This window comes from Podarcis cretensis (assembly GCF_951804945.1).
Source record: "Podarcis cretensis genome assembly, chromosome: 8".
In the NCBI taxonomy this organism is placed as follows: domain Eukaryota; kingdom Metazoa; phylum Chordata; class Lepidosauria; order Squamata; family Lacertidae; genus Podarcis; species Podarcis cretensis.
Window position 1 is genome coordinate 39,726,846 of NC_137177.1, and position 22,446 is coordinate 39,749,291.

Below are 22,446 nucleotides of genomic sequence, written 5' to 3' on the forward strand. Positions count from 1 at the left end.
TTTTTGAATACAGCCTTCTATCACAGGTAACCTTGAAGCAGCTTACATATATCAGTGCAATATGAATCAAATCATAAAACTGCAGACCCAGGGGTGAAAGTAAACCTGTCTTGACCAACCTGCTGCTTCCATCTGCCAGCCAGTACCCTCAGTCAGCCTCACTGGTCTATTTGTTCCAGTTTCATATCAGCCAACACAAGGTTGTTGTTTTTTAAGTAAAGGCTGCTTTTGTTGAAGAAAGTATTTTTGTGGGGATCTGACCTTGGTTGACTTGTCTGTGGTAGCCAGTCCTGAGCAGCAGGACTGTTCTTAGGAACATGAGAATCTGCCCTCTAGGCCCATCTGATCCAAGTATCCTGTTCTCACAGTGGCCACCCAGATGCCTGTAGGAAGCAGGCAAGCAGGACCTGAGCACAAGAACGCTCACTCCTCCTGTGGCTTTCTTCCAGCAATGGATTCAGAGCTGTTACTGCCTCTGGATACCCAGCATAGCTATCATGGCCAGCAGCCGTTGATAGCACACTCCTCCATGAATTTATCTAATCCTGTAGAAGCAAATTCCAAAGTTTAACTATGCACTGTGTGAAGAGGTGCTTCCTTTTGTCTGTCCTGAATCTTCCAACATTCAGCTTCATTGGGTATCCACAAATTCTAGCATTATGAGAGAGGGAGAAAAACATTTCTCTGTCCACTTTCTTCGTGCCATGCCTAATTTTATAAACGACTATAACCTCACCTGTTACTGCCCTTTTTTCTAAATTAAGAAGTCCCCAAACACTGCAACCTTTCTTCCCTATGAAGAAAGTCACTGCATCCCCTTAATCATTCTACTTGCTCATTTCTTCACCCTTTCCAACTCTGCAATATCCATGCTGCGGTTTGGTATCCAGAACTCCACACAGTAATCCAAATGCTATTGAACCATAAATTTGACATTGGCAGTCATCCCCCCCCCCCCAATTCCTTTCCTAATGATCCCTAGCTTGGAGTTTGCCTTTTTCACAGCTGCTGCACATTGAGTTTAAAGGTTTAAGGCACAGTTAACTTACCACATCTTACACTATCCCATACCTGTATAAACATCCAAAAGTTGTCTTATGGGGAATTAGTCTAATAATCCATCTAGATCAGACTCGCCCACTCTGACTGGCAGCACCTCTCTAAAGCCTTGGGGGCTTTCTCATGCTCTGTCTGCTTGAAAATTTAAAATGGAGATGCTGGGGATTAAACTGGATTATCTGCGTGCAAAGTGTGTGCTCTGCTGTGGAGCTACAGTCTTTCATCACGTTTTCATAATGTGGTCTGCAAACCTGTTTTAGGGGGCTATATTGAAGGTAGGTGTCACTGTGGAGAATGCCCTACTCTGCTCCACTATGAGGTGGGTATCTTCAGGCCATGTTAACAAGGCCTCTTATGCAGAGCAGAGACTGGTCTGGTCTGGAGAAGGCATTCCCATTGATCCTGAGCTCCTGAGCTGCTGTCATTACTTTGGTTGAATTAATTCAATATGCTATGTTAAATACTGGGTGTTGGCCTACTTATAGGGGAGGTAATATCCCAGACCTTTCAAGATACAAGAATGGATCTGGTCCCACTCTCGGTGCTGTCCTCGCACATGAGAGGATCTTCATAAAGCAGCCTTCCAGCCACCTGTCCTGAGGTTTTGGACTTCAACTCCCCTTAACCCGCATCATGGCCAATGGGCAGGGATGGAGAGAGTTGTTGATTTCAGCATCCGGAGGGCACCAGGTTGGGGAAGGCTGCCATAAGCAATAGTACAGCCCTACCACTCCTCTGGGTATGAGTACTTAGAACACCAGGCTGCTCCTGTTACAAGGAATGGCAGGCATGCAGGCTTAGTCATGGCCTGGTGTGCTGAATGCAGGCCTGCTGTGCCCTATGGGATTCCTCTACGTGCAAGTGCCATGTCTGAGGTGGACTGGCTCAAACCTACAGTGTGCATGTGGTGTGGCAGATCTGGCTTCTCTTACTGGAGTGCGTTCTTCCTGCTGATATCTCATTCCATCTTTTTTAATACCCCCCCCCCCCGGAATTCTATTAGAATGCAGCCAGTAATGGAATTGGTGGTGAGAGCCAGCAAACACTGGGAAAAGATGCTATAACCCATCAGGACATTTTTTTAAAAAACACCAAACCGCTAAGCCCAGCCCTATCCCAACAGTCATGTGGTTTCATTTAGCAATCAGCCAAAGCTACTGTGTTTTCTTTGTGTCTTGAAATATCCTTTATCTGAAGAATAACATAAGTTGGGATGCTTCAAACATTTGGACTGTCTGCAAGGAAACAGGAGGAGGGCATCTCCCAAGAAGATCATCTGACTGAGTCAGGGTTGTTGTTGAGGTTTTTTTATTTTATTTTTGAAAAATAAAAAACCTAAGTGGTTTGCTTTCCTTGACTTGCTGGAGCCAGGAAACATCTCTGTCTCCTGGGAACAGTGTGAAGCAGAGGAAAATACATGGGGTGTAACCCAGTTGGAACCCTATTCCAGGAAGCAGAACAGCTGTCAAAGGATTTTAGAATGGTTAAATTTATGTGGGAGCTGATCTAATATGAGGAGTCTGACCTAGGAATCTGGGCTCAAACCCCCACCCTAGCAAAGGAGCCATGGGGCATGTTTGTCATCAGTAGATGGTAACATGCAGCCTCCCCATAGAATATATGATGGTGGGCAGCTGTAAACTAATTGCGGTCTCTGTGCATTGTGCTTACATATCTGTAGTGTCAAATTTAACAAAGGAGGGGGACAAACTAAGATTTTAAAAAAGACAGGAAAAACATGCTATACAGTGTCAGTTAACACTGAGAATACAATAGCCCCCTGAAATGATACATGTTAAGGTATAAGCATCTGGATGTCCAAACAGTATATGCACATGAAATTACTGTTTATACACTGAAATGTAGCATGGTTGATGAGGTGCTCAAACCATTGGTGGTGGATATTTATCCTTCTAGGCTTGAAGCATAAGTCTCTTGGCAACAGTAAAGGCTCACACTGTCCACTTTTGCTGTTCTGCTGTTAATCCCCATACCATAGGAACATAGCTTAAAAGTACACAAACATCTGCAAATACTGAATATTTCACTACTACAAAGTTGATACAGCCCACCACACTGCCGCCATTACAAAGCAAGCAGGTGTTTTATGATAACTCAGTGAGGGTTAAAGGAGTAGGAACTTTCATTTGCTGAAATAGTTTGATATTGAGACCATGGGAGGTTGTAGTCCCAAAATACAGAAACCGGACTTGGGCCAGCATCTATGCAGCTCTGCTCAGAGTTTCCCCAAGCTGTCTGTGCTCTCATGAATGAGGGAGGGTTCTGTGTCCACTCAGGGTGTCATAATCTCAAATTGCACATTGAGAATGGAGTTGGGAAGGGAAGTAGCTTGTGCCAGAATTAGAGGCTCCAAAGCTGGTTTAGATCCTGATCCCTGGTGTGCTGTTCTAACTATAACCTCTTTGCCGTTTGGTGGAGCCTGATTTATCTGCTTTGAGCTTTTGTGGGGTTGATGAGGGTAAAGTTTACCAACCTGGGTGGGTGAGTGTAAGTTTGGTAAGATCACCAGGATGGTGTGATTCTCTGCCAGACAGCTGTTCCATCCCCATCAGCTCTGACTTTCAGAAATCCTGTGAGTTGCTGGATTTGTTCCACTCATGTTGCTGGACTTTCCTACTGCATTACAGTGGTACCTCGAGTTAAGAACTTAATTCATTCTGGAGGTCCGTTCTTAACCTGAAACTGTTCTTAACCTGAGGTACCACTTTAGCTAATGGGACCTCCTGCTGCGTCACTAATGCACGATTTCTGTTCTCATCCTGAGATAAAGTTCTTAACCTGAGGTACTATTTCTGGGTTAGCGGAGTCTGTAACCTGAAGTGTCTGTAACCCGAGGTACCACTGTATCAAGTGTCCAGTCTTGTCCAGGGCAAGTAGCACAGAAGGAGCTTTGACATTGCCCCTAACACAAAACCACTGGAGGCTGTTCATGCCTTCACAACAGAGCCAAGCAATGTGGGATGAAGTGACATTCTTGCAGTTACAGAATTGAGTACCACTGTATGTGAAATGTACTACCAACTTGGATGGTTGTAAAACAAAATTGGCCAAATTCATGCAATGTAAGGCCACCCTCAATAGCTGCTACTAGCCAGGATGGCTATGCTCTGCCTCCATAGTAATCAGAGGCAGTAGTAACACTTCAGAGAGAGAGTACCAGTTGCTGGAAGTCACAGGAGGGGAGAGGGCTTTCAAAGTCAAACAGGCATCTTGTGGGACACTCTAGGAACAGGATGCTGTCTGATCCAGAAGGCTATTTTTATGTGGTGAGGACTAGCAACGTGGGTGGTTTTTCTGTGAATTTATGCAGGGTGGGTGTGTTAGTGGCTATTGGCTATGATGGCCCAATCCGGCCCTTGCATTCAGTCAGAGGCCCTGTACCTGAGTACCATATGATGGGCTCAAACAAGATGGCAGCTGCCTTAGTCATTCCCAACTTGTGGGCTTTTCACAGGCATCTCAATGGCCACTGCTGGAGAAAGGATGTGCTGTGCTAGATGGGGCTTTTGGCCTGATTCAGCAGGACACCTCTTATGTCATGAGAATGGGGCCCATAGCCTGTAGGCTAAATGAGGCCCTCCAATCTCTCCATCTGGCCCTTGAGACACTCCCTAGGCTACACCCCCCCCAAGGCCTTGCTGTGCAACTCCCTCAAGTGCCTTTTCCTTTGCTGGAATGTGCCCTTGGCACCCACAATTTCTAGACATTTTGCACATTCATGCATATAAAGTTAGTGGAGAGATAAGTACTCATTTTGTTGCCTCCTGTCCCCAAGCCAGTGTGTTGATGATTTTATTTCATTCCTAAGGGGAAGAGCAGGAGGCATCAATGAGGAAATATGAATTGGGTAGGGAGGTTCATTATCTGGTTAGTGTCCTCGCTAGATTTCTTTAGACCTGTTTTAGATCTGGCCTCTTTAGACTCCCTTGAGTAATGGTTTTGTGTGGTGCTTGTGCTGGTGGCTTCGGTGGACATTCTTAGGGCCTTTTTCCAGCCTGTGACTCATGGAAATTAATGGACATTATTTATTTGAGTCTGTTAATTTAACTGAGTCTTCTCTAACTTCAGTTAGTATACGCTACAACCCAGTTATTGGGACTGCGTGGCACTGTGGTCCAAACCACTGATCCTCTTTGGCTTGCTGATCAGAAAGTCGGCAGTTTGAATCTACGCAACGGGGTGAGCTCCCATTGCTTTGTCCTCCCTTCTGCCAATCTAGCAGTTCGAAAGCATACCAGTGCAAGTAGATAAATAGGTACCGCTGTGGCGGGAAAGCAAATGGTGTTTCCTTGTGCTCTGGCTTCCGTCACAGTGTTTTGTTGCGCCAGAACTGGTTTAGTCATGCTGGCCACTTGACCTGGAAATCTGTCCATGGACAAACTCCAGCTCCCTTAGCCTGAAGTGAGATGAGCGCTGCACCCCATAGTCGACTTTGACTGGACTTAACAGTCCAGGGGTCCTTTACCTTCTTTACCTTACAATCCAGTTACAAGCAAAGATGTACTTGTTCTTGAGTAGTATGATCAATCACATACAGCCTGAGAACATCGGCTTCTGTCTCAGTTTGAACTGTACTGCACTATGAGGTACCATCCTTTCCTTTAGCTGCCTCAATGCTCAGTGGAATGGAGGATTGTGGCCTATAGTCCTGAGATTTAAAGAAGAATTTTAATAGCCCATCCCCAGAAATTCCCAGTTTCCCCACATCTGGGACACCCATGAGAAGCTTCTGCGTCCCCAAGTCTTTCAGTGTTTTATCTGCTCACCATCCCTGTATCTCTGTCAGGAATGCAGTGTTGTGTTACTCAGAAGAAGAAACTTAGATTGCTCCTGAAGCAAAGTTAGTGCCGGCTTAATATGTATGTATGCTCTGCATTTTATTTCTGTTAAGTATGTTAAGACACAGAGTCCTATTTAAATTATCAATAAACATTTTATTTATATAACTGTATGTGGTGTTATACAGTATATTGTAGGTTTTTAAAAGGGCAGGTCCCAGCCACAAGGATTTTACTTTCTTTATCTTGACAGTGTGGGAAGTAGCAAAAGAAGTGGGTTGGGGAGTGGGGAGGCAGAGGAGGAGAGACAAAATAACCAATTTTCTATAAGGGTTATACATGCAAAATAAGTTAAGACCTTTCTCTGTTTAAGTTCACAAGCTCTTAATAGGGCCAGAAGGTTTCTGCATTAATTCTGAGCTGTAAAAACCTGTTCCCTGGTTCTTTTTTTGTCTAAGTGGTCCTAAATGATTCTGGCAGATTATACTTTTGTAATAGATTTTGAATAATTTCACATTGACTTCCCATGTTGCTTGAAAGATGATGTCCCATTCTTCTGATGAGATGTGTATATGCTTATGAGATTTCAATAGTGCCACTTCTGTCCTTAATTCAGTGGTGGCCCAGTCCATCTATGGCCAAGGGACAGAGGCTGGCATTCTGGGAGGTGAGGGACCTAACAGTCTTCGTTAAAAATAAATAAATCTGTTCTATTTTCCCCACCCCATCTCTGAGCCCTACAGCAGTTGGGAAATCACCTTGGCTTGAAATGTTTTCAAAGCAGGGGTTGACTTCTGTCACTCTTTTGTATTGGGGGGTGGGGTGGGGGAAAACTTTTGTATTGCTCCACTCAGTTGCTTGGCTAGACTCCCAGTGTGCTTTCCAGTACTGTATAAATTCTCTTCAAAGAGAATACCCAAATTCTAGCACATATAGACTTGTTCTATTGTGTGCCCATCTATTTGCCAGTTATGTTTTGTTGAGCAATGTCCAAATAACATTATTTTGGATTCAATATAATTTATCTTCTTTGTAATATACTATAAGCCTTTTTAAGTAGTTTCTTCACACCTGACCAGGTAAGAGATATTAACACTAGTTTATCTGCATACATTAAATTCTAAACCTTTCTGCCATATGTAACAGGTGAGCCCACATCCTCTGTTTCCAGTATATGGACTATGTCATTTATATAATTATTAAACAGGATAATTGCCATTAGGCAACCTTGTTTTATTCCCCTGATAGACTGTTGTTCAATTTCCCCAAAGTTTCCCAAACTCTTAGGTTTCCACATTATATTTGAATTAACAGGATGTTGCATGTGTTTAGTGCTCATTTCCATGTTATTTGATTCCAGAAAATAACCAATTGCAGTCCTAATAGGTACTGCGGTGTGAGAGGAACATTTGTAAACAGGACAGAAGTGCAGAGCATTATCATCAGAAAAACTAATGCAATATTCCCCACATCTGAATGCACCCTTAATTGATTTAGTAGTAAAAGATCCTTCTGTATAGTTGTTGAACTGACACAATATAATGTTTGGTCTATGGTTGTGCCTTATTCCAAAGACCGCCTCTGTTTACAGTATGAAATGCTGCCCATAGAACTAAAAAGCTGGAAAACTGCCATTGCTGTTGTTAAAGCCTATAACACATATCAGTGTGAATATACAAGTTCTACCATAACCACCATGAGAGGGTTTTCTAATATCACATTTGAGATTACCTCCACCTGATCACTTAGGGAGGGTGTGCAGCAGGGTGGACAGTACACCCCTGTTATATTATTTATAATACACCTTGCTTAAGCTACATAATTTTCAACCTGGCAGCTGTTCAGTGCTGTGTTTTTTGGTGAAATGAATTGAAATTGCCAGTGATCTGCTCCCGTTGGACTAATGGCTTTGGAAGCAGGGGTAATGGGCAACAGATCCTCATGCCACAGTGTTTCCCAGGAGAGAGAGCACTGTCAATGAATTTGCAAAAGGATGGGCAGCATCTAGCTGTGTTTGTGAATGAGCTCTCAAAAGGCAAGGAAATGGACTTCTGCCATCTTTGGAATGAGAACAGGAGAATCAAAGGGGTTGTTTCTCCTGGCTTGAAATGTCAGCAGCAGCAGTCAGTCAGTCACTGATGTGCTCAGATTCTGAAAGAGTACAGATGGCGGTAGCGAGGTGCCAGAGGACTCTAAAAGAGCTGTTTGCATGGCCAAAAATAAACTTAGTTAATAGGGCAAAAACTTCAGCTAAGGCAGCATTGAGCAGTGCTGCTTGTACACTACTGTGCTCCAGTGTAATTGTATGGTGACATTTCCTGGGCTGTTCTACACAGTATGTATTGCATATTCCTCTTTGGGAATTGTAAACACCTCCTTTTGGAAGATCTCATTTCCATTGCTTCAAAACTACTTGGGTCTTTAGACATGATGGTAGACATGTGTAATGTATTATTATTATTTTCTAAAACTGTAGAGTGGGGCAGTTTCTAGCAGTACAGTGGTACCTCGGGTTACATACGCTTCAGGTTACAGACACTTCAGGTTACAGACTCTGCTAACCCAGAAATAGTACCTCAGGTTAAGAACTTTGCTTCAGGATGAGAACAGAAATTGCACGGTGGCGCAGCAGCAATGGGAGGCCCCATTAGCTAAAGTGGTGTTTCAAGTTAAGAACGGACCTCCGGAACAAATTAAGTACATAACCAGAGGTACCACTGTACTTCAAATACACCACAACGATGAAACCAACCAGATAAACTATCAGCAATAGCAACATAGGAATACTAAAACCACAGGGTGCTTTTACTATTTTACTCCCAACTTCCTGGAACAAGAAGATTATTTTTACTTGATGGTGGAATCCCTTTAGACTCATCACCATCAGCCCTTCCAGGGTAGGGGAAGGACACTCCACAATTGAAGGGGTTTGTGCACAACAGAGAAAGCTCCTGTATGTATCAGTATATGTGCCAGTTGCATGTGCCAAGCTGTAAAGTGGGTTTCAGCTGCAGTTTACTGAGTTTATGAACATTCAACTTGTGTTGCAATCAACTGTCAATTACTCTCTTTATAACAAGAGTCCACTTAGGAACAATGGTGTCAACTGCAATGGTGTCAACTGCCATACCTGATGGAAACTCCCTAGGGGCTCTTGGGAATCTGTTGGCTTCTTGAGATGGGTTGTTTCTAATAAGCCCACCACTCCTACAGAAAGGAACAGAACCAACCAGTGTCTTGGTAGCTTTTCCCAGTCATGCTTTCCCCAATATTTCTACCTTATATTCCTGCAAATGCCCTCCTCTCCTTCAATATTCTGACTCTCCCTTGGTGTCCCTTACTCCTAGAACTTCTCCCAGGACATCCATGTTCTTCCAACCTTTCTTCAAAGCCACCTCTTCCATCCTTCTTTTGGCAGACTACACCTTTGTCCCTCAGCCTCAGCTGAAATGAAGACCAAGCCCTCTTTGCTGCATCTGCTAATTCCGTCAGTGGCCTCTCCTACAGTTGGAATCTCAAGATAGGGCCAGTATGTCTTTGTTTATGTTAGCCTGAAAAGCTCCATACATAGATAGATGGTGTTGCAAAATGACACAGCTCTGGCTCAGCCCTACTCCCCCATGTCTGTGGCATGCAAGTTCTGTTTTGAGCAGATACGCTGAGCCATGAATCATAGAATTGTAAGGGACTCTAGCCCCCTGCAAATAGATCATATATGCCAGATGGCCATCCAACCTATGCTTTAAAAACTCCAAGAAAGTAGGGTCCACCACCTCTCATGGGTCCACTGTCAGAACAGCTCTTCCCAGCAGAAAGGTCTTCCTGATGTCAGAATCTCCTACTGTGTAACTTGAAGCCATTGAAGACATCCTTCTTAAATTGTGGCACCCAGAATTGGACACAGTATTCTAGGTGTGGTCTGACCAAGGTAGAAGAGAGTGGTACTATTATTTCCCTTGATCTGAACACTATACACTATACACTACATCTGTTGATGTAGCCTAGAATAGCATTGGCTTTTTTTTGCTGCTGCATCACATGGTTGAGTCACATTAGCTTGTGGTCTACTAAACCTCTGGATCCTTTTCACATTTACTGCTGGCATGCGAGGTGTCCCCCATCTTATTCTTACATTCGTCCGTATTGCAATTCATTTTGTTAGTTGGGGCCCAGTTCTCCAATCTCTTAAGATCATCTGGAATCCTAATTCTGTCTTTAGCGGCATTGGCTACCCCTCTCAGAATTCAATTTTTGGAAATTTAGCTTTTGTGTGTGTTGTCTTTTCTTTTCTTCTTAAGGAACAAGGGAGGGGGGGAGCAGTTTCTAGCACTTAATAGTTGCAACGTTCCATGCTGAAATAAATGACTGAAAGCCTGTGTGGGATAGTGCAGTGTTGGGTCCCCATATGTTGTTGGACTACAACTCCCATAATCTCTGACCACTGGCTAAACTGACTGGGAATGATAGGAGTTGTAGTCCAACAGCTTGTGGGGACCCAAGGTTGGAGAGCACTCATGTAGTGGTTAGTGTCGGACTAGGACCTGCGAGAAATGGGGGTTCAAATCCCTTCTTGGCCATGAAACACCCTAGGTGACCTTGGGCCTTGGGTCATTGCCTCTTAGCTTAACCTACCTCAAAGGGTTTTTGTGGGGATTAAATGAGGAAGGGGAGAACCATGTTTACCACCTTGAGCTCCTTGGAGAAAAAAGGTGGGATCAAAATGCAATTAAATAAATAACTCCTGGCACCTATTGAGCAATAAGAACAGCTGGCTTCATGGGTTGGTAGTGCCTGCTGGTCAGGCATCTGCAGCTGTTAGTTGGATTTCTATTGGGTTCTAATTTTCCTTCTCTCTCTTCTCCATAGGCATTTGTATCAAGTGCGGAAAGGGGGTATACGGGGCCAGCCAGGCTTGCCAGGCCATGGGGAACCTCTACCACACCAACTGCTTTACATGCTGCTCTTGTGGTAAGTCGCGTGCTTTTATGGCCTCTTGCAAAAAAATGCCTTAACTTGTGTCCCTGTTGGATCTTGAGGCCTGCCCCTTGGGGTGCCTTCACTGCGTGCATGGCATTTTGATGAATCGAAGGTCTAAATGTGTAAAATGAAGGTGAAATTTGGAATACTTGGGGGAATCTGCAGGTTATAATGGATTGCAAAAGTAGTGATGCTGTGATTTTACCAGAAGTGAGGCGACTGGTGCTCTGCTTAACCCACTGTAGAGCAGAATACCTGTGGTGGTCAAATTTCAGCTGGAAAGTGACGCTTCATTTTTATTGCTATGTTTCCAAAGTGTCCAGGAAGGTCTCATTATATGCAGGGGTTACATTCCTGGCTATTGTGTATATAAGCAAAATCGTGCAAAGCCAGAATGGCTCCTGGAACTCTAAATGTCTAAAGCCTGCATTGAGCAGGCCTTGCCCCCCATGCAAGACAGGGAGCTTTTTAAAACTGCCCTCCTTGCTTACCAGGAGCTGGGAATGTTGTGCAGTAGTAGACTTTGGGCTCTCAAATTTCAGCAGCACCTTAAAATTTGACACTCTCCCTGCCCGCCCCCCCCCCTTCTCATGCTCCATGCTACAGAATTGTTGTAGCACCCCCTACAGTGCAGTATTCAGTGCGGCTGAACCAATCATGCTACCCTAAAACTACCTCTGAGTTGCATGAGGACTCTGGAAGGTCCTCTAAGGCTCCAATGAGGTCCTGTGAGATTTTGTGAGATCTCAGATGACCCTTCCACGGAGTTTCCTTGTTCTTCTATCCCATATATTTATTTTCCTGTTATCGGCATAAAGCTGTGATCATGCATATAAAATCAACCTAAGATGAGATCTACCTGCACAGATACTGGAGAATATTGAAGGTGATAAGGGCCTTCTCAGGAGCAGCCTCTCAGGTTTGGAGTACCTTCTGCAGAGGGGTTGTCCCAGCACCTATTTTAATGACTCTTTGACACAAGGAAAAAATATATATTTATTTTCACGGGCCTTTTAAACTCTGTTTTTAAAATCTGTTGGATTTTGCTGGGTGGTTGCTAATGTGGTTGTATAACTTTGTAGGACTTGCATGGCTGCTTGCCATAGTTTGTAGACTTCTCTGATTTAAAATGACTGTATTTATTTAAAATATTTCTATCCTTTTTTATTGGAAAAACAATTTCAGAGTGGCATGCAATAAAACATAGCATATAAGCAGCAAAATAAAAATAAGATGGCATAAAATAAAGCAGATGTTTTAGTGTTAGTGCTTCTAAAAAAGAATTTTATTTATGTGGATTTGTTGGGGGGGTGTTGTTTGGTTAAAAGATTTAAAGAAGTTTTTACAATTAAAAATCCATCCTCCCCCTCGTCTTAATGATACAGTTTTACAGTGATACCTCGGTTTATGAACTTAATCCATTCCAGAAGTTCATTCTTAAACCCAAAGCCGTTCTTAAACTGAGGTTCGCTTTCCCTAATGAGGCCTCCCATCACCGGTGCCCTTCTACCGTTCAGCTTCCATTCATAGACCGAGGTAAAGTTCACTAACTGGAACACTACTTCCGGTTTTGCAGAATTCGTCTACCAAAAAGTATGTAAAAAGGGCTGTTTACATACTTAAACTGAGGTGCTACGGTACATGGATTTTGTGATTTTTAACTTTTTAAAGCATGTTTTTTCATTAGCCAGAGAGCAGTTGTTACTGAGCATGGATAAATCCGTAATGAGTGAGTGAGTGAATGAATAAACGAATTAATAAATTGAGGCCACCTGTGCACATTGCCTCCACCATACACATCTCCCTAGTTTTGATCAGTGTGGCTTTGTGAACCTGGTGTGCTCCAGCTGTTTTGAACTAGAACTTCCATTAGCCCCAGTCACCATGACCATATGATGCTGTGGCTGATGGGAGTTGTAAGAGCTCTGCACATTCCATGAGCACTGGGCTTACTCATGTATATTTGGTGAGGAAATTAATCAAAATGTTATTGGAAGTCCTATAGTGTGTGGAAAAGCCAAAAGAATGACACACATTCCTCCTAGAGGAAAGAAAAATAAGGAAAGGGGTGAGTTTTCTGATACCTGAACGGTTGGCAGAAGCCAATAGTAGACAAACGGTTTGCCTAAGACGTCTGTGCTAGTGTTGTGTTTTGATTAGAGTATGGGATTTGGACTGGGGAGACTTGAGTTCAAATCCTCCAGGTCTGTCATGAAGCCCACTAGGTGATCTTGGGCCAGCCACTCTTTCAGCCTAGCCTGCCTCACAGGGTTGTTAGGAGGATAAAATGAGAGGGCATAGGGAGAGCCATGAACACCACCCTAAGCTCCATGGTGGAAGAAGGGGACATAAATTACCACATTTTTAAAGGTCCTGAGCAACCAGGTGGCTGAATTCTGTTTTTTCTTGCTGCAGGGTTTTGTAGTAAAATTAACCTTGAACTGTTATGACTGTGTTTCAACAAAAGCTGTAATCAGTTTATGCTGTATCTGTTACAAGGAAATATTTTGCTGTCTTTTACTGTTTTTTATTGATTTTAACTATTGTGTTGCATTTTTGATACCATAATATTTGCGAGCCCCCCAGGGAACGTTTGTCGATGGGCAGTCATATGAAACTACTATATTTATTTGTTACTGGATGGCTACAGTACTTTTTGTTTATAATGCCCTGGCATAGGGTCTGCTTGGGTGTGATTTGTGGCCCTTCTCTCTCCACATCCAACAATGCTGTGTTAACTATTAATGAAAGGGTAGATGGAAAATACAAAAATTACCCAAGGGAGTGGGTTCTTGCCCCCCTCCCCCCTAGCATGACCTCCCACTTCCCACTGCCTTGATCATATATTTTTAACATTCCTAGGATGCTTAAAAAAAATAATTCCACATTATGTCAAGCGGTTGTGGGAACTGGAACCGATGTTGGGACGTGGCTGCAGCTGAGTGGCTGATCTGAGAGGCTGGCTTGGCGCAAGGCCTGCTCAAACAGCCACCCTTCCGCCTTCTCCATGAGTTAGCCCAAAGTTAGCTGCAGAGACTTGCCCATGGGGACCTCTGAAAGAGCACTCCTTGACCCTGGCTTTTGGCCTGAGCTCTGCATAGCAGTGTTTTTACTTCTGTTCATTCTTGAAATCACAAAATGGAACAAATGGTTATTTCTGGCTTAATGTTTCAGAGGGCCACAGTCTCCTTAAGAGCATTAATTATACACCTTTAGGCGCCAGGCAAAAACCAGGCCTTTGGTTGATCTGATTGACATCCTATACTCTTTTAAAATGTGTCTCTTTTGGGGAGGTGTTATTGGGTTATTGTTTTTATTTTATATATTGTGATCTTTTCTGTGAACCGCCATGAGACCTCCGGGTATAGGGCGATATATAAATTCAATCAATGAGGGGGAGAGAGAGAGAGAGAGAGGGAGAGAGGGAGAGAGGGAGAAAATTTCAACAGAAAGCTAGTTAGCAGAGACATGATTGTAAAAGCACCACCACTTTCCTTTTGTTTTTAAACTGTGTATCTGTTTGCTACCCTGGACTCCTTGGGGAGGAAGGGTGGGGTATAAATTCAGTAAAAAAAGAATTTTAATAAGAGAAATATTATCTTAAAGTAGTGATTTCGCCATGCCCCACCCCCCCTTCAACTTTCTAAGGGATGTTTTCTATATATATTTGGGCTGAGGGACCCCAAGTTTCTGTCATGCCATCCCTGCATGTTTTTGAGGCTTCAGGATGCCCACTCAGTTCATGTGGGCCTAGCTAGGCCTTTGGAGCATCACTGGCACTCCATATGAACTGAACAAGTAGCTCCACTATGCTCCAATAGTAGGATTAGCAATTACAGTCGTACCTCTGCTTACATTTCCCTTTGGATATGTAAACTTTGGGATATGAACGCAGCAAACCCGGAAGTATTTTTCTGGGTTTTGGTGTGCATGCGCAGAAGCGGTCCACCGGAATGGATCCCATTCGCAACTGGAGGTACCACTGTAGTTTCCAGTGTTTGCTGAAAGTGCAGTTTGAGAGTTGCCATCCTAGAAGTGGGAGGGATGGCACTGTTGTTTGAGGTCTGTTGGACATGACAGCCTCTCAATGCAATTGCTCTGTATTCTGTTGCATTCGATCCTCCACCTCAATCCCGGAGATCCTCTGATGGGGCACTTTGGCCCTTGGGGTTCAGTTGGCCTTCGCTAGGGACTGAGTCTTTAGGGTAACAGTCCCTGCTGCCCTGTGGAACTCGCTGCCTGTAGAGATTTGTCAGGAACCACCCCTCCCTTCTTTTTGGAAGGTAAACGGCATTTCCGTGCACTGCTCTGGTTCACCAGAAGTGGCTTAGTCATTCTGGCCACATGACCCAGAAGTTGTACGCCGGCTCCCTCGGCCAGTAAAGCGAGATGAGCGCCACAACCCCAGAGTCGTCTGCAACTGGACCTAATGGTCAGGGGTCCCTTTACCTTTACCTTTACCACTTAGGCAGGACTGCTCATCATGAACTTTTATTTAAACCAACCAGTATCTACTGATGCTTTACTGATGCTTTTAGTTATGTTTTATAGATATTCATTAACTGATTTTATTGTATCTGGAAAGTCACCTTGGAATATTATGTACATTTTCAAATTAATACAGTGGTACCTTGGTTTGCAAACAGTCTGGTTTGCATACATTTTGGATTACAAACACGTCAAACCCGGAAGTGCGTGTCTCAGTTTGCAAACTTCTTTTGGATTACAACCCATTTTTTTTTTTTTTTGGGAGGCCCCATTGGCGAAAGCGTGCCTTGGGTTCAACCTGTTTTGGTTTACAAACAGATCTCTGGAACGGGTTATGGTTGTAAACCAAGGACCACCGTAAATACATTTTGGGCAGAATCCTGCCCTGTATGTGCTCAGAAAATGTTTCCTATTCAAAGCACTCATATTCAGCCTCCTCGTCCTGCTCATATACTTTCAAGTGCATTTTCAGAGGTCCAAAATCTAAAAACATGCTTTTCTTAAAATAACAATAAAAATAAATAATAGCTGAGTTTCCCAAGAAGCTAAACTTGGGCCCAAGGCCATATTCTGTTGCCGACATTCAGCCCCTGTGCTTGTTGATAGTGTGCAATGCAGCCAACGGATTTCTAAAAAGAAATTCTAACTGGTCGTACTTTGTCTCATGAATATAGATAAAATATACAGTAAACATAGTACATTTGAGGTACCTATCTACACATACACAACATGGACACATTTTCCTAAACTTTGAATTGTGAGTGGCATTTCCTTTGTCTTTTTAGGATAATTTCACAAGCCTTTCATATCCCTAATTAAAATATTTGTGTCTTGCTACTGTCATAGGATGCCTCTCTTTAAAATTTAAAACTGCATTTAAAATGAAGTCCACTGTTTGTGTGTGTGTCTGTGTGTGTACGGGGAGGGGGCTGAAGAGTGGCAGTGCCTCCCTCTCCCATACTTAAATTGTCAGATTCCAGACTGGGGTGAAGTAGAATAGAGTGAGTCAGTGACCTCAGCCAAGAAGAATGTTGCTTATTTACGTAGAGCTCCTGCTATTTTACCAGCGAGCCTTTTATTATGCAAGGACAATGTATGCCAGTTTCTGTATTTATTGGCTAAGTGAAGGCTTGCACATTTTGAGATTTGCATCCTAATAGTTTTAGTAACTAAATATATGCAAGCTCCCTGAAAAATAGCGCTGTGAGATTTTTGTTTTGTATTGCCCCATTTTCTGTGTTAGTCTTTCTTTAAAGGATCTCGGGCAAATATTGGAGACACTCCTTCTACTGCAATAGGGTCTGTTTGAAAGGAAAGAGAGTTACGTGTGTTACGCCCCTCCATTTGTGGGGCTTATGAGGGAAAAACTTGGTGGATTGTTCCCTGTCTTTGCAAAATTATTCCTGGGATTCAGCTGCTCTTGGAGCTTTATTTCATTTTGTTTTTAAATAGCGACTTTGCCTCCAGTTCCATCTTTATTAGGCAGCAGCAAAGAATTCTAAAATATTTCAGTGTCTTTTGATGCATGGGGGGGGGACGACTAGAATGCAATCAGTTTTAGTCCAGAAAATGTGAGAGTGTTTGTACAATTATACTCCAGACATTTTTGCCCTCTGTAACAAAAGGTCTTTTCAGCTTTTTCTGGCCTGTTAGTTGAAACTACAATTCCTTTTTAGAAAAAAATAGATAAAGGTATGTTTGTTCCCTCTGGAGTGGAGCCACAGGAACCTTAGCATAACAGAACATGTATGTTTGGGGATCTGATCCTGCATTCCTCCTAGTCAAAAGGGAGTGCAGGTGCAAAAGGGATTCTGTGTTTGGGATCCCACTGCGGAGAATATAAATTGGTGCAGCCAGACCTGTGGTATCCACTTAGTGATTTGGGTTTCCAACACTGATGCAACCTGTGAATAGCAACTCCTGCCAAGGTGCAGTATCTCATTTTGAGAGGAATTTTGGCACAGAATTAATTCTCTCTCAACCTTTGTTTCTGGTACTGGGAAGGTTTTTTGTTGGGGGTGGGGAGTTGAATATATACAAGGAGACTTGCTTCCTGCAGATATCTTGGTTGTAGGGCAGACCTCCCTGTTGACTGGTTCCTTCAGCTAGAGCTTAGCTTTCAAACTTCCTTACCTTTTGGAGCTTTTCCACCTTTCCCTGGAATCCCTGCATATTCTAGAACAGCCTCTGCCAACCTGTTGCCCTTCAGATCAGGGGTAGGCATCCTAAGGCCCATGGGGGTCGTTTAACTGGCCCACGAGCCACCCCGGAACCGAGCCGCCTGCTCAACAAGTTCCCACACGCTACGCCAAACCAGTGCGGTGCGGGGACTCGCTTCCGCAGCACTGGAAATCACGTCTGTGCAGGCGCAGATGCCGGAAATCATGGGCGAGTGCGCAATCCAGCCCACTGAGAGATCTCTGCTGGAGTGAACTGGCTCAGGCGAGGTAAATCTTGCCGACCCCTGCTTCAGATGTTTTGAACTGCCACTTCCATCTGTTCTAAGAATCTGCTCAGCTCACATGAGGTGCTGTAGGCAAGGCATCTCAACAGGGCATTGTGTGTGCTGCCGTTCCACAGGAGCCCAGCAGTACAGTGTAATTATAGGTGCAGAATTCAGCTTCTGGAGAATCTCTGCTTTCATTGTAATAAGCAAGTTTCTAATCCTTATGGGCTGTAATGATACACAGTGATGGTCTGAGGTATTTTGCTTCCTGTAATGAAACCCCAGTTCTCTAACCACCACCTAAGCCAGGGCTAACAGTTTTTTAAACAAACAAACAAACAAAGAAACCCTGAATTAAGTATAAAAATCTGACAGACTTAAGAGAAAGAGGGAGTTTTGCCCTTCCAGACCTCTGACTTTATTACGAGGCAGCGTGCATCTACTGGATGAAAGAATGGATGGAGCTAAGAGATACCAATCTTTTAGACTTAGAACGTTTTGATCTATGCTTTGGATGGCATGCATATCTGCATTATGACAAATCAAGGGTGCCCAAAGGTTTCCAAAACCATGTCATAAGTACATACATGGTTTGGCAGAGACACATAGATCTTTTAGAGAGAAAACCCCCAAGATGGATATCACCAACTGAGGTGGTCTCAGTGAAAAGGTTGAACATGGATGAGAAGTGGGCCACCTTACAGGATTTAGAGAAGGAGGAGAGAGAAGAGATTTTGGATCATACTGTAGATTGATTTCAGTACTTTCAGGTGAACGAGTTATATAAAAGAGACAATAAGGAAAAGGTATTTGCGGAAATGAGTTCAGAATTTGAAAAAATTGCAATAGGAAAGGGTAATAAATTAATCTTGAAAATTTATAAACTGCTACTGGAGTGGGAGACCAAAGATGAGATGGTAAAGGTGACAATGACAAAATGGGCCATAGATATTGGTTACAACATAGAATTGTCCTCATTGGAAAAATGATGGGGGGAAACCATGAATTTCTCTGCCTGTTATCTTATTAAGGAAAACCTACAAAAGATGATGTACTGGTGTACTTGACACCCAGCAAATTAGTGAAAATTTATTTTAAAAAGGTCTAATTTATTCTGGAAGTGCCACGAGGTAGAGGGAACCCTGATCAACATGTGGTGGTTGTGTAAATATGCTAGAGAGTAGCAACTCCTGATTTATCTTCCTGCCCTGTGAAGCCACCTAAAGGAGGTCTCCTCAGCCTTCCAGATCTGGAGAGATGCTTAAAAGGTTCCCTACGGAAGTCTCAAATGTGGAATGAAGTTGGTTTGATTCTTTGTGTAGGGCATGGAATTTCCTTAGTCATCTTATGAAGCCTGTTAGGGCCGCAGTTTCCTGTCTGGGCTCACCCTGGAGGACCAGAGGCAACACGAGAATCCTCTTACTTTTCTTTCCCACACTCAAAAAATGTTATTCCTGAGGTTAAAGGAGTAAGGAATGCTGGGAATATCCTCCCTATATGAACCATTACTGAAATACTTTGAATTCTGTCTGCATCCTAAAAGGCTTACTCAGACACCCTTAAAATTCATGGGATTGAAAGCAAATACACTTATTTTGGAAGGAGAATGGCGTTTGATTCCCTCCTCCCACTACTTTCATGTTCAGATCTAGAAAGTTAGGAGGAGGAGAGGAAGAGTCAGCAGAAACTAAAATTCTTGGTTGGCATCCATCTGTCTTGGGAGACAATGGAGGATTACGCCTTTGGAGATGAAGTCAAAGGTTGCTGTGCCTGTAGAGACTGATGTGGGAGAGACATGTTTTGTTGCAGCTGAGACAGATGAAGGTGACCGGTTGTGCTGCTGCAGATGCACCATGGAAATTCTTCCATCCGTGTTCCTCCCAGCGGTCATTCCTCTATAACTGCTCACTGCTATAGATACACAGCTTGACTGTTTTCAAGCCCTGCGGTTGTCTGCAAGGGATTCTCACATGGCGGGGTTGATATCGCCAGCCTTCATGTCATGTTTGCAGGCATCTTTGTATCACGGAGTTGTTCTACCAATGGGCCTGGTGTTCCCTGTGGAGCATTTCCTTGGGGATCCTGCCATCTTCCATTCTGTGAACATTACCAAGCCAGTGTAGACGTCGCTGAAACAAAAGAGTGTGAACATGTTGGGAATGTGGGCTTGGGAGAGCATATCTTTTTTGGAAATTCTGCCCTGCCGTGTGATTCCCAAAATCCTCCTGATGCATGTGGAAGGTGTTGAGGTGTTGCTACCAGACTACCAGTGAGATTCATAGCTGAGTGGGGTTTTTTACCCTGGGCTCCCAGGGTAAAGTTTGACACTTTAACCACTACACCACACTAGGGGTACCCTAAGTCATCCTAAAGCTGGGGCCCTTCAGATTTTTTTGCATTTACTACTGCACTGCATCTTGGTGAAAGGAGAGTGGGACTGCTTTGTTGCTGCAGATGTGATTTGGAATGTGGGTCCCTCTGTTGTTCAACAGCTGATGAATGCTTCTAACCTTCCAGATGATAAACTCCTGAGTCCCCAACGGGGCAGCTATAACCGTAGTCCCATGCCTGATAATTACACATTTTTGCCTCTTAATAAGCTGTTGTATGTGATGAGCAACTCATGATTTAACAGCACACTGAATGCATTTTTAAAGCACTTCTTAATAGTCCTATAAGGATCCCTCTTTACCTGTGCCAGTCTTGAATGGAATTTTGCAGCCTGGCATTGCAAAATGAGCTATTGTTCTCCAAGTGCATGGGCAGGTGTGAAATGGAGAGCCACATCCTGGGCATTTCTAAAAACTAGTCCAACCAGGTTGCTGTGCCAGAGGGTTCTATCCAGGTAAAACCACAAGAGGAGGAAGGAAGGAAGCCTTGTGTTAGGGAAATACTCCTGAGGTGAAGGTCCCAAGAAAATCCTGCTGCAAAGAGTAAAGGAAAATGTATTTCATGTTGTGACACTATATCCCTTGCCAGGAGACTGCTGCAGGTTTGTGGCATCTGCCTTATAAAGTGGCAATTCTGCAGTTGTAGAAATTCCTGGTGAAAATTACCACTTTCACAGAATTCCTGACAGATTTAGGCTCTGATACCGGCAGACAGTGTATTGTGACAAGGAATTGTTTTGAGATCTTTGAAGATACACTTATAAATACTTGCTCACCTATGATAAGACTCTTGTGGACTCTTTTGTGGACTTGTTTCCAGGGCTACTTCAAGTATTGAGACCAAGCTGCTGAACTTCTTCTAAACTTCTGAATTTGAACTTCTAAAACTGAATTTGACACCTGGAGGCTTTAGGACAGTACGAAGTACCCACCATCCTACCATCTAGGGCGTCTCATGCAAATTGAGAAAATCTGCATTAACGTACTTCATATATGTGTGCTTCATGCAATTTGCAGATGAAATGCTCTAGCAGCCTTCTATGGAGGGCCATTTTACTTTTTTCCCCAGGTGTAGGAGTTTAGTGGGGATTTCCTGGAAGACACTTAAAAATGTATTGAAGGTTATGGAAAAGTGAGGGGAATGGAATCAGGGCAGGATGGTCTAGGAAACCAGGGCATGTATTTAGAAAGCCAGACCACAAAAATTCTCTGTTTTCAGCTGTGCATGGTTTTTTATCAGCAAAAAACAACAACTTACATTCTCAGATTTTTCTCTGAATCCCATGTGGGTTAGAAACTTGCTTTGTAGGCTGAGAGCATAAAGAACCTGCCAGTTTCCTTAAAAGACTGCATACTTCCTGCTCCATTATACTGATATGGCATTGGAGATTTCCAGACCCCTTAATCATGGACACCAGCAAATACCTATTTTGCATCAGGAGACTGAGCAGCAAACTCTGCCTCTCCTCTTTACATGTTCTGTTATGGATTAAAATTCTTTTTATTGCCAGCATGTAGCCAACTGTACAGTGAATGGAATAGGTGTCTTCAGCTTCAATTCCTAAAGTTTTAAAGTAAAAATCCACAGGCAGAAATACCTGTTCTGTCTTGTTTATTAGATGCCTTAATTTTAGTCAACTGCATGAATTCCTTTTAGGCAAAAGGATTGGCTGAGACAGAATTTGCCAACCTGGTGCCCTCCAGATGTTTTGGAACATCTGGACGGTGACAGGTTGGCAAGGGCTGGGTTGATTCCACTTCCTTCACTTTCTCATCAAGGGAGAATGTTCATTCAGAGATTCTGACTGGGTTGTTCTTTTTTTCATCCAGAATGTATGAGCGTGAGTTTCAGTAAATTGAAGCTGTAGAAAGAAGGGAGAATCTCCTTCTACATCCTTGCCCCATTCTTCCTCCCCTTCTGACCAATCCCACCAGGATGTCTCCATGGGGCTCCTGGCAACCACCCCTAGCTAGGCAGTTGTAGTCCAAAACATCTGGAGGGCATCAGGTTGGGGAAGGCTGGCATAAGTGTACAAGGATGGGTCCCTGGCTCCAAGGAGCTGTTTGAACGCTAATGTCAATGGTGGGAGAGGATGCAAACACTGGGACTTCTCACCAGAAGTTTAATTTAATTCCTGTGTCAAAGCCCATGCATCTGACAAATGTCTGAATTATCTCTTGATTGTGAAACCTGGGGTGTCCGTGGTTCTTCCAAGTTAATTAATGCCTGATGCAAGCATGTCACCTTTGTGCATTAAAAAGAACAAAACAAAACAGGTTACTCCCC

At 43.5% G+C, this 22,446-nt stretch overlaps 1 protein-coding gene across 2 annotated transcripts in view; it reads left to right on the forward strand.

Moving 5' to 3' along the window:
• Nucleotides 1–22,446, forward strand: part of WTIP (WT1 interacting protein) — a 57,131-nt gene that overhangs the window by 11,363 nt on the left and 23,322 nt on the right. For both annotated transcript variants that reach the window (XR_013841891.1, XM_079988422.1), the window contains exon 2: nt 10,725–10,826. Coding sequence is in view for 1 of the 2 variants with exons in the window: in XM_079988422.1 (XP_079844548.1) it covers nt 10,725–10,826 (102 nt within the window). In the remaining variant the exon portion in view is untranslated. The remainder of the gene's footprint in view (nt 1–10,724; nt 10,827–22,446) is intronic.